We start from the raw sequence: 13078 nt of genomic DNA, 5'->3' as shown, positions 1-13078 counted from the left end.
AAAGAACATGTTTTAAAAATGGCTAATTTAAAGAAAGCTTACAAGATATTTAGAAATCAGCATTTTACTGTATGTCATTTAAATATGCATTTAGGAGACTACATAGTTCTCAATAAACATTTTTATTGAGGAAAAATATCCACGGAACTCTGTAGGCTAATGGTCCCAACTTATCAACAGTACGAATCACTCTGTTGAAAACCTCACTAAGTTGAAGGCAGGTACAACACGCTTTGTTAAAAGCAACAGTAAATGTTTGAAGGAGCAACTTAATTTTCAAGCTGTTCTGTAACCTACAAAATTTTCAAAAAAAGACAGTTCTAAAAAATAGATTTTTATCTTCTAAAGGACTTTTGCAGTAAAAGCTTATTAGATTAAACTCAGTGTATCAAAACAGAACTGTGGATAAAGTTTCCACAGAACACTGAAATATTATTTTCCTTAAATAAGCATAATTTTTTTTTTTTGTCCTGTTTCTTTGAGGGAAAGAAAAAAAAAGGTATTTTACATCAAGAATGCCTTGCCCTGATGGTTATTGTTTTTTGATCAGATACATACTAATACTCCCTATTCAGATTCTTATTTTTAAAATCCTACTGAAAGTGATTTACATGTCTTCAAAATGCCTCAGTTTCAGGTGGTCTGTCTGTCTGTAAGGAAACTGTCAGAGATTGCCATGAGTCATACAACAACTTTTCCAAACATGCTATTCACCAGAAGCAATGAAAAGCTCAAAATAGGATGATCAATTCCTGAACATTTTAGACATGCCCTGAAATGTAGCCAAGGACTCAGCCTTACAGCTATCAAATTCATACGTTATTGACCAAGCTTACAAATCTAAGCTCATGACAGTCAAGAGGTCTCTCCTTCTAATATATAGTCTCCGTTTGTCACTTTATCCCCAAAGACTTGAAAAACTGCTCAACACTAGTCCAGCTTTTATTTGTAGTTTAACTGCAGCTGACTTTTGATTGAATTTGATGAAGTATTGATCAAACACATACAATGACAACCAGGGCTGGGGTTATTTTGTCCTCGTTATTGGTTAATAACCACCACTCTAAGGACTATATTGTTCAAAGAAACCATTTTTAAGAACTACAATAACCCATAAGAGTCTGTTTTTATAGGAATGATTCAGCAACAACATTTATATGAAGTCTTATGACAGCATAAGCCATCAATAGCAAAAACTACAGAACAAAAAGACAGATATAAGCAAAAGAAAACCCACACCAGTTGGAAGAACAAATTCTGAATCCTACCTGCATTTCACCTTAAACAATTATAAAAATTAAAAACTGGTATTATTATACTTATAAATTCTCATTTGTATAATTCAGATTTATTTTTAATAATAAACCTGAAGATTAAAACAGAACAATGAAAAAATAACAAAACTGAGTGCTGAAGCATCAGTGACACTTGGACTTTCTTAGAAACCTCTACCCCAAAGTGTATTGCCCAAAGTGAAAAAGCTCAAGGCAGACATGAAAATAATGCTCCATGACGTCCTAATTTCTTTTAATCTACTGAACAAAGAGTTGTTCCACTGTTACAATAATACCTACCAGAGAGTACAACCTCAACAAGATCTCCCTCATGTATCTCTTCTGCTGATGTAATTCGTTGCAAAATATTATCTGAGTTCAGGTCATGGCGGAACAGGAGAATTTTGTCATACATGCCAAAGAAACCACACTCTGGGAACTGCAACAGAAATCAAACTCTAAATGAACACATGCTCTCTGATAATCCTATACATCATTGTTTTTAATTACAGCTACAGAACTCAACAGTTGCAAATGTTTCGTGACAACAAAATAAATCTGATTATTTTTGAGGAAACAAAGCATTTTCTGAAAATTTCAAATTTTTTGTAACCTGAAAAAAAAAAAGAGTTAAAGTTTTTGTATCTTTGGGTTTTTAATCTCTCAGACCTGCATAATCAGTCTGGTACATAAAAGCCAATCCAGGCCTTTAACTTGGATTGGATACCACCACCTATAATCCTTATTTCACAGGTATTCTGGTCAGGCAGGTATTTAGCTTGAGACACTCCAGCAGCACCTGCTACACTTTTCTTGAGGAGCAAGCCACTTAAGAAGCTCCATACCATTGTTCTACAACAGTTTAGATCTACAGATACGAGAAATCCTGAGTAATATGCTCCAGAGGATGCTGCTTCAACAGGCAAGTTGGACTCTATGACCTCCAGTGATTCCTTCCAACATTACCCATTTTCTGTGATTCTGTGAAAAGAAAAACTCAAATCCCCACAAGGACAGAAAAAAAAATCCATACAGGAAACAGATATACTAAATAACATGCCACTTTTCCATGATCCATCACTGAAAAAAGCTTTCTCATTCTGTATTTTCCCTACTCATTGAAAGCTTTCTCATTTTTTGTTTTCCTTACTCTTCAAAACACTGTCAAGCATGAGTAAAACTTCTTAAAATGAAAACTTGTTAAAATGAAAAGATTAAAAGTAAACATTTCATGGGGGAAAAGAGCAGGAACAGACCCTGGAGAGGAATGAGCAGCATTCAAGCTGCTCCTTTGACCCTTTGGTTTAAACCAGAATTCAAACTTGAGGTGGGAACACACACGCAGATCAAAACAGGAAAAGTGTGGGAAAAATATGGAAAAGCTCAGAAGAAACTTTTAATTAATGAGGTAACAAGTTAGTACTTTACATGTCACACAGTCAATAGTATCTAAACTGCATGAAGCTTGTGGTATATTAATTGTAATTAACTAAGATTTGTTCTACCAAATCAAATACATGATGAAGGTATCATATCTATTGTGCCCATTGTTTTCACACTTTCTTCTCATTCAGAGAAAAAATAATGTCCTCTTTACAGCAGCAATTTTATCTGAAATACCAAGTTGGTCTTCTCTTTTTTGGTGTGTATGCACTACATAATTACATGGCACATAATACTGAAGAAGTCCATGCTCCAGAAAGCATGCTATCTACCTTGGACAGTCACAAAGAGAGGCAGAATTAGTACCATTTAACCCTTGCAAAATCAAAAGACAGAGCCAACAAATTTTTACTGACACAGAGGTATTCAGTCCACAGCAAGAAGAAACTGATTTACTGGGCCGATGCCAAAGCAGCCAGCTGCTTCCTCTGTCTCTCAACTCACTCTCAGGTTTCCTACATAAAATAGCAAATACCCAAGAATATTCCAAAAATTACATTTTTCCAATTGCCCAAAGATCATTTGTAATAAGAAAGAAAATATAAAGCAAGAATTAGCTGTGCTGCCTAAATATGTATATCAGTATCTCTGCAAGTACACACAGGACTTGACTTTATATTCTGAACACGCAAAGATACAGCCACTAGTAATTCTTCCAAGGAAACCGACATTTCTTCATAACTGAAGCCACATCATAAACTTACTTTAAACTCTAACCCAAAATCCCACTGTGCTTTGATTGACAGAAAAGATATATTAACATTATTTAAAAAAGTGCTGTGAGGTTTATTCCTTGATACACTGTTAACTTCTATTAATTGCATTATACTGCTGAAGAACTTAATTCTAACAAAAGGGATATAAAATCAACATTGCAACAGTATATATCTGCCTGCAGATACACATGACACTTTTTAATAACACCAATATTAATTTCAGCTGCCAGGAGGGACAACTCATGACTCAGGGAATCATGTGAACTATTCTCTTCATATTAAGTTCACAGAACAACCTACAAACCACAGATTTTAAGGAAGCCTCTAAGATATTTCACAGGTTTGAGTCTCCTTCTTTTGATAAAGATATGTCTTTCTCTTTTATTTTTTTTTCACTCTTTAAGACCATAACCCTGTCATGCAGCTGCCAGAACATCCCTACACATAATCCCCCACCTCAGTAACCAGAGGTCACATAATCACCTGCCAAGCAGCACTTATCTTAATTGCTATGACAAAATATATTCTGCCTATGTGCCATTTACCCATTCTCATGTACAAATCTTGGATTTATTAAAATGTTTTAAACATACTACACTAATTTTATTACTAAAAAGCATTAGCTGGCAAAATAAAGTTACAGATGAACACTGAAGTGCCCTTTGTGACAGCAAGTTTAATCATTAAAAATGAGACATTACATCCCTTAGAAAGCAGCATCAACATTAATCCAAAGTTTGTAAATAACATTATAATACCTATAACTAAGATTTTGCTTTTCAAACAAATTCCAAATGCAAAACTAATTTCTATGGAGTAGAAATATTAGGGAAAAAAGCAAAATCATCCATTACAGATTGTTAGAACTGTTGATATCAACACCCTCATTTGGTTCTCCATTAATTAAATTGACCTTTTAAACTGTGTATCATGAATGCTTTTCTTATTGACATGATATGCTTTACTGCCCTTTTCTTCCAAAACAAATATACATACACATAATAGCGACTGTCGGAGATTGTCTGGTTTTGTAACTCTACTGTTTAATCTCCTTAAAAGGTATTTCTTCCACTTCCAAACTTGAGCTTTATTAGTGGCTTCTAGACTATGATGCAGAATCACAAGCTCACAACCAACAAGGGAATAATCTATACTAGTATGGAATACAAGAATTCTCTCACTAAACTCAGACTCTGCATACAGTTTCTATAGCATGTGACGAGACTACACCAGGACACATTTTTCTAGGCATTGTGCATGCCTGATCTCCATTTCTGAAATAATAATTTCAAAAGCTAAAAGGATGAGAAGAGACCCAGCCTGTTCATTCGTATGGAGAGCTTCAGTTGCTAGGAGGTTTTCCTGAATCCTTAAGAGGGGCAGGCAGTAACTGAGGAACCTCGCAGCAGCTCCTTTACCTGTCCTGCTTGTGAGGTGCTTGTCTGCACATCCACAAAGCAGCACCGAGGAAAAATGCAGGTGGGGGCAGCCCACCAACACCCTGCCCAGGACCTCACAGGCCCTTCACAGGAGCCATCAGGCCACCAAATGCCCATTTCCACAAGCCAGGGGAGCACAGAGAAAGAAGGGCAGGTAGGAACCCAAATAAAGAACTCCAGAGAAAAGATACCCTGGCCTTCACAGGATATCCTTAGACCCAGTTTCCACACATACACTGATCAGGTAACTCAACACCAGAACACCTTTTGGCCTGAGAGTGGTTGCAGTCCAATGGTATGGCACAGATCATAAAATGCTGGGAAATTAGGATTGTACAATACCTACAGAATGTTTACGGAAGGCAACAAAGGCAAGGAAAGAAGTGATTCAGGGAGGAATAAACGTGGGAAAAAAATCGAGGGATAAGAAGATAAAAGAGGCTGGTCACCTGTAAACAGGGGTTGGTCAGAACAATTGTCTGATCATGCCCTGTGCATCATCAGCACCACCCGTCCTCTATTCTCATTAAGTTCAATTTCTAGCTATTTTCTTGAATGATTTTCTCTCATTCTGAGACCATGTGTGTGTATGGGGGGGGGTCTGACTGCCAGCAATCAGAGCAAGAGGACCCTGCAATCTCAGTGACTGCAGAGATCAGAGTAAGTGAAATCAAGAGCTTGAACATCCAGGTGTCAGCAACTGAAAAGACCAAGATCCAGCAGCTACTGAAGTAGCAGAGAGTGCTTGAAGCTGGCTGCTGGAGACACCCACTTTTTTTGTTGCTATTTTTTTACTAGTGGGTGAGGGGGTACGTGTCTGTACATTTTTTTCCCACTACCAGACCTCCATCCTGAACCACCAGAGACTGATACAGCATGGGACCGCTGGTGCTGTTTGTGCTCATGTGAGTGCTCACAGACACAAACACTGTTGATCTGTTTGGATCTGTCCATATACATGTATGCGCTGCACACCTGTATCCAAATGCTAGTGTCTATCAGGAATACGTGGTCAGTCTGGTTGTCTGTAGCTGCACAGAGGGACAGAGCTGCAGCAGCCTCCAAATTCAATCATACCTAACAAAATGTTTCAAGTTCGATGAACTAATCCTGCTCTTTCCTTGCACACTTCCCCCCCACCTCCACCAAAAGAAAAAATTCCCGGTTACAAAAGAACAGACCCTACAGGGAAGATGCGTGCCTCCCAACTCCTTTCCACACACTCTGGCTCAGATTCCTCTCCTCTGCCCCCACTGCTGCCCCGTGCACCCAAGCCATGGAAGCGCTGGCTGGCTGCCCTCCCCACGGCCGGCTCTGATGAGCTGCAGGTGGCCCAGCAGAGCCCTGTGTAAGGCACTTGGCTGAGCCTCGATGCAGGGAGCAATCAGCTCCGACCATGCAGCTTGGCTCCTTCCAGGCATGTAGCGCCCTGCTCCCTCTTCCGCTCCCCAGTCCATAAGGGAATGCAGCATTCCTTGCTAGCACCTTGGCCAGAAGGCTCTGTGCAAACTGCCGGCCAAGAATAACCTCATCGATTAACAGGGGTTTCATTTCAAGTGGGATCTTTTAACAGAATTTTTACGCAAAGCTTAAACTATGTTCAATAGTTGAACTACATTCAAGTTGTACACTACCAAATTCTTCTCTCTTGTACTGCAGCAAAGTACAGCTTTTATAGCTTTCCTTATGCTCAGTTACACAAAGCTGTTAAGGAAGAACATTATCCAGTTCCTTTGAAGTGTTAAGAGCTCATAATGTAAACTTGAAAACAAAACTCAAAGCAGAATTTTTTAAGTCAGTTTTATCTTATGGGATTATACAGCCATTACTTTCCTGCATAAAAGCCTAATGTATCTGCACAGTTACTCAGAACACATAAACTGCTAATCCCAGTATTACTAAGTTTCCTAAAAGCAAAAACATGACTGTTCCCAGTTTTAACAGTTCCAAAAGAGCATCTAGCGACAGGAAATCACTTGTGGGAAGTCTACACATGCACTAGACTGTGCCAAAATTAACTTCTGGTACAACAATATCATCAACTTATATCAAGAATATATGCAATTATTAATACTTGGGTGATACTAGCACAAATAACACTAATAGTGCAATATTGCAGTTACACTGAGGAAAAATCATTGGTGTTATCTAGCAAGCTCATACTGTAAGTATTACAGCTAGCTTTAGTTGAGAGTGCATTACATTGTCTTTTTTATCCAGAAGAACTCAACCAACATACAGCAGTCAGTACTCTGAGCGAAATACAACTGAGGCTTCTTTCTATCTTGGCAGTAACTGAAAAATCTCTTTACTTCAAGTTCCAGGAGTTACTTTGCAAAGTTCTGGACTAGTCGCCAAAAATTCTCACTAGGGAAAAGTGTAGGCGGATATTGTTTCAAGGTCCAATATCTCATGACCCATCATAACTCAAAACAAATGCTTCAAACCACTGAAAGTTAATTCCAAAGTCTAATGGTCCAAAACACCATTGGAAAGTCTCTCCGTTCACTGAAGTCATCCACTCTATTATCCTGCATCCCTACCCAGTTATTCACTCCCACTCTTTAGAATCATGCGCCAAATCATATTATCACACAGATGATTAGCTTCAAACATGTTGCAGGAGATCCTTCCCTCACCAGATGCCTCATCACAGACATACTTGGACTACTGCTTGGCTAGGTTTTCCAGCACACAAACTTATTACCACGCTGGAAATGCTAATCTGCCCCCCCATGTAACACCTCTGTACCACCAGTAACTCCCCAGCTCCCACCTTCTCACAAGCATGTTTGCTTCTCATGCCTCAACTCTTGCTAATTCTCTGCATTATTTAGCTCATATGAAGAAAAGAGCTGACAAGTCAAGAAGGCAGAGCAGTAGAAGGAAAACAGATTTGAGCACATCTGAACAGAAGAGATGATTTGCATTCATTTTAGAGCCTTTCGAAAACAAACACCATGAACTATCACAAGCTTAACCTGGAGATAAACCCAGAACACTGGCTGCAGTTCTGTTACTTATTACGCTCAAGTTGTTACTGCAAGAGCTGTAGAAATCCATCTGTAATATGGATGGATTGCAATATGATCCTTGTAATGCAATGAAAATACAGAAGTAGAATCTAATCAGCAAGACATAAGAAATATCCCTTTGATTTTGCTAAATGGTGACTTTGGGAGGGTTCAATGAAAAAAACTGTTCTAGAAAAAGTAGGCAGGAAGAACAAGAAACAGATTACATAGGTAAAGTATCAGTACTCAATCAAAAAGAATGCAACAGTTAAAGGATCATGAGAATTTCAGGGTAACATTCTAAGGTACGGGAGCAGTTGGTCAGTTTCAGAGCAAAATATAACAAAGCCATCAGAGGGAATATATACAGAGAAGGAGAATGCTGAGTATGACCAAAAGTGAAAACAATGAAGGACAGGTCTGTGGACCAAAAAAGATAGAGAAGTTGCAGAAACATGAAAGTAAAGACTCACAAATTTACTGAAGAAGTTACAACAAATCTTGCAGGTACCAATACTATACAAGTAATAGCTCAAGTTAAACTTTTAGCTACAGTAATCAAATGTTTTTCATTTATAGCTCTAACCAGAATAAAATTAGGTAAACTGGAATACAGCACTTAGAGCATGCTGTCCAACATAACTCAGTTTGCAGGCAGTGGAACATCACCACATGCAAGTTTCTAGTTTTAAGTCAGTAATTCCTTTGTTCTACTTCACGTGAGGAATGAAGAGACAGCATTCAAACACAGAACAGGATTAAGAACTTGCCTCTGCAATATCTGAATATTGTGCAAGGACACACACTGTCTACCTGCTACAAGTTTTTCTGCTTCTAAACACTGTCCCTCTGTTCCAGCAGCCGTATGTGTCCAGCTTATGTTCCTCTTCAGACTGCCCCTGACAACTGTATGTCTGGTACTTTAATACAGAGCAACCTAGATAAGGAATGAACAGAGAAGACCATGAATGTACTAGAGACCATAAGCAAGAATTTTTTAAGCATCCCTATAAAGTCAAAAGTTTGGATTTTCCGAGAACTTCTATTAACCATTCCAGTACACAACAAACCTAAAACAGTAACCCCCAAACTTAACTTTATACTTGAAAAAATTTGAAGAAAGACACTTAAAAAGAAAAAAACATCTCCTGATGTTTAGAACATCTGTATGAGAGCTAAGAGACACACCAAATATTTGCATTACTCATCTCACTCTCTTTGCAGACACATCTCTTTAGTTTCAGTTCTGCTGATGCTGCTTCTAATTACCCTTCTGCAAAACCTGAACAAGCTACACTGAACACCAGTGTCTGAAGCAGGACAGACAGAAAAGCAGAGCCCCAACCAACATTTTTGATACTGTAATTGTAGCCTCAAATACAGTAAGGCAGGTGGTTCAAGCTCCCAAGTAAGCAAAGGAAGACTCCTCAGAGTTTTATTTTGTTCCAGATTATGTAGAGGAATTCAAACCTGAAATGTGACTGTTAAGTAAGGAAACATCTGTTTAACTCTAGTAAAGATAACACTCAAATAAGAAAAAAAGCTATCAATTATTATTCCAAGTAAAAAAAAGGTATTTCTCCTTATTCATTAAAGAAATGCAACAGTAAGTAGATACTGTTCAGTACAGAACTATCACAAACAACAAACCACACAGTACCCTGCAGTCAAGACAAGACAATTCAAGCAGGCTGTGGAATACCAGAGGAAAGGGAAGCTTTAACACTGGTGAATCTCAACAGCATACCCAGCAGCTTCAAAGCTTTTAACTGGAAAAAAACCAGCAGCCATTCGCACAATTACCGACAAGAATGCAGTTTTCAATTTTCACATTAGGCATCCACTAATCCAAGAACATTAAACAGTCACCAGATCTAAGAGAATAAAAGTCAAGGCAGGACATACTGCTGTCAAATAGAGTACAGGGAGAATACTGCCACTCGTGCACTAGCTGCAAAACTACTTATGAAAGATGAATCCACCACACATGAGGTTGTTTCCTGATCAGTTTGCTGCCTGCAACATGCTTTCACTGAGCACTCACTTTTTGGTAGTGTCAGCTGCAGGAGAGCAGAAACTACAGCCAGACAAAAAGGAAAACTGATCACGTAATCGTCATCAGTTTTGCAGATTAGGTTTAGCATGTATCAACTTTGAGCTATAAGAAGACCTCATGTTAAAATTTTAGCTGAGCCTGCTGAAAAAACAGAAAGGAAAAAGGAAAAATAAGTGTGAATGTACTTGTTTTCATCTTTCTTTAAGATAAAAGACAGGAAATATGCAGATGTAAAGAGAAGGATATAGAAAGAAAAAAAGCAGCCCCTAAAATGGTTGCATAAAGGTACACCTAACATGTATGGTACAGGAAAAAAAAAAAGTTGACCCAAATAACTCATCTCTTCAGAAAGGAACTAAGACACTGAATTATATTTTGGAAGTTATTATGAAATTGACTTGTTCGACAACTAGTTTGTAAAAATACAAAATATATGAAATATCTTATATGAAAAATATTCAGTAAGTTATGAGGTGGGGAAAAAAGATACACAAGCACATACAAATAACATATGGGGGTTTTTTTATGTTTTTTTCAGGTTATTAGGTGAAAAATAATTATACAATGAAACGAACCAATGATAAATATCACAAATATCACAACAAAGAAAGACATGGAGATAATTCCCTGACCTTGATGGAAAATACCAATTATTTCTTACTTTATGAAATACTGTTAACTTCTATTCAGGCTGCTTCCTAGGATCTAACCTTCCTAACCTAAAGATAAAATTTGGATGCAAAACCAGCATGATCAGTGTTACCTCCTTCCTAGACAGACAGCATTTGCAACAGGGTAGCCAAGACACAATGGAAAAGTCTGCTAAGGTTCTTTTATTTCTCGGTCAACCCTCTCCTAACAGAAACTATATTGACATATAGGAGTAACACATGTATTCAGTATACAGAAAAACAATACTAGGACATTATTAGCTGCTTGGTGGGATCTTTAGTTATTAACTAGAAACAAAAAGAACAGCTAGTATCAAGTCTGTGGTCCAGCAATGCATGTCTGTGGCCACAACTGGTCCTGTCACAGCAGCTGGCTATACATATCCAAGAATACTCTTCAACAGCAGTAGCATAAGCTAGTAAAAACCTAAGGTATCAGTGGCAATTGTTGAAAGGCAAAAACGCCCATATTGTGAAAAGTCGTTCTTGCAGGAAATTTAGAACTACATGTTCTTTTACTAGATTTCACAAGTGAGAAAGTAAGAGGAGAGTTTACTATTTTTGAATTAAAAGCTTCTCCCTTGAGAGCTACCAAAATTTCTTTCTGCATAATTGCAAATACCTAGCATAGATCTTTGTCACCATATCAAACTCTCGGCCATATCTCAGCTGCTATTACTAAACAGCCTGTTAGCAAACAACTGTTGCCATCAGCAGAACACAGTAGTATTATACCATACCTTCTGGTAAACTATTGAGCACACGAGGTCTTTAACAGCAGAGAGGGACAGGTCCTGAGCTTCAATAGTGACAGTCTCCCGAGTGAGACCAATCTGCAGAAGGAAGGAGATCCCATGCATAGAGCCTCGGGAGTTGGTGAGGCTCTGGGTACTGAAACTGCCATTGGAGAGCCGACTGGAGAGCCCCGACTGGGGACTTGAAGACAAAGTTGGGGTCTGTGGTGCAGCAGCATGACACGTTGGCGGGGAAAACTTCTGTAAGGATGGAGGAGAAGAGTCGTTTGCTGACATCTGACTCGCTTTACTCTGCCGAGATCTCCCTAGTAGTCAAATTCTAAGTGAAATATGTTATCGGTTCTTGGTTTGAAATGAAAACAAGGATAATGTAAGTTTCCCTTTCTTAGTTCAGTAAAATGCTCCTGACCAGTAAAACTTAAATTTCCCTTTCATTCGGTGCAAGCCAAAGAGGAAAATAATTACAGCTGCAAGTTACTTTAAATTAAAGGTTCTCTTTCTGCAGTTACAATCAGCTGATCAAAAGCAGATTGCTCGTCCTTTAGCACCACATCCAGACACAGAGGCTTACATAAAGGCCTCACAGAAACACATCAGCTCTTCTGTTTTATACTTGTCCTTCATTTTTTATTAAAAAACAAAAGCTGGAGAAGCAGATTGAAATAGATGTTGATAATTCATTAAAAGGATCCTTGTTCACCTAGTTATACAGATCATATCTCAAATGAAGACTCATCTTCATGCAGATAGCCTTTCACAATGAAAAAAAAAGTGTATCCTTGAGCAAAAACAGAAGTCCACGTATGTGATGAATCTATTCCTCCTTCAGAAAGTCTTCTCTGAATTCACAGGACACGGTGAACTTGAAGATCAATGAAGATATCCAATTTCATTTTTATAAAATATTTTAGCTCATGAAATGGAGAAGCAGAATGTCTGAAGACACAATCATATTAAATGTAATCTCTAGCATCACCCAGATAATCTCCAGCGTTTCGAAACATTGTACTCTGCCTGCAGGGGAAAAGATAAAGTTGTTATTACACATGAAATGCATGAAGTCACATACCCATGTCACAACCACTCTACTTTTATGCAGCAGGATACCAACTCCTTTTACTCAAAGGAGTTAATAATAAATAGTGTTTAATAACACTATTATTGTTTAATGTGTTACATTAGAAGCACTTTGTACTTGTAAATTAAACTTTAGTGCTTCCCCACAGTATGATACACAAGAAAAATCAGATCTAGCACCGACCAATACATTACTACAATTTCTAATTAACGACAGCTTAGCAGAGCAAAGCCCTTAGCACTTCAGAGGAAAACAACAAAAAAAGTAGGGGAAGGGAGCAGTAGAACACAGCTCTGCTCTGTACATCTATATTGGGAAGCTGGTGGGTTGGGAAGGAAATTCATTAAATGCATAGAAATGTCAAAAAAAAATACAAGATAAAAACTCAAACTGTATGTGGCAGCATGTACTCAGGGAATCATTTTAATACTGTTATTCAAGAAAACTGAAGAATGAGTTGCACAAACTCTAACTATAGGAAGATGCAGAGCCTACAATTGAGCATTGGTTGGTTCCTTTGGAAAAAAAATTAAATCATTTAATAATACTCACATGTCTGATTAAAATAGCAAGTCAGCTACAACCTTTGAAAACAAATAATTTCATGAGCATGGGCTTGAGATACTTGTTAC

General features: G+C 38.0%; 1 protein-coding gene across 2 annotated transcripts in view; it reads right to left on the bottom strand.

Annotated features, from left to right (window-relative positions):
• Window positions 1-12345, bottom strand: part of PRKD3 (protein kinase D3) — a 40818-nt gene extending 28473 nt beyond the window's left edge. The window contains exons 1-2 of one of the 2 annotated variants that reach the window (XM_031060754.1): window positions 11354-12345; window positions 1575-1713 (exon numbers count right to left, since the gene is read on the bottom strand). In XM_031060754.1, coding sequence (XP_030916614.1) covers window positions 1575-1713; window positions 11354-11644 — 430 coding nt within the window. In that variant the 5' untranslated portion in view covers window positions 11645-12345. The remainder of the gene's footprint in view (window positions 1-1574; window positions 1714-11353) is intronic. The other variant, XM_005416240.3, reaches the window with a different exon arrangement.
• Window positions 12346-13078: the final 733 nt, after the last annotated feature.

The sequence above is a fragment of the Geospiza fortis genome, unplaced genomic scaffold (assembly GCF_000277835.1).
Source record: "Geospiza fortis unplaced genomic scaffold, GeoFor_1.0 scaffold41, whole genome shotgun sequence".
Taxonomy (NCBI): Eukaryota; Metazoa; Chordata; class Aves; order Passeriformes; family Thraupidae; genus Geospiza; species Geospiza fortis.
The sequence above is the reverse complement of the archived record's forward strand: the minus strand, read 5'-3'. Positions and strand labels throughout refer to the sequence as shown.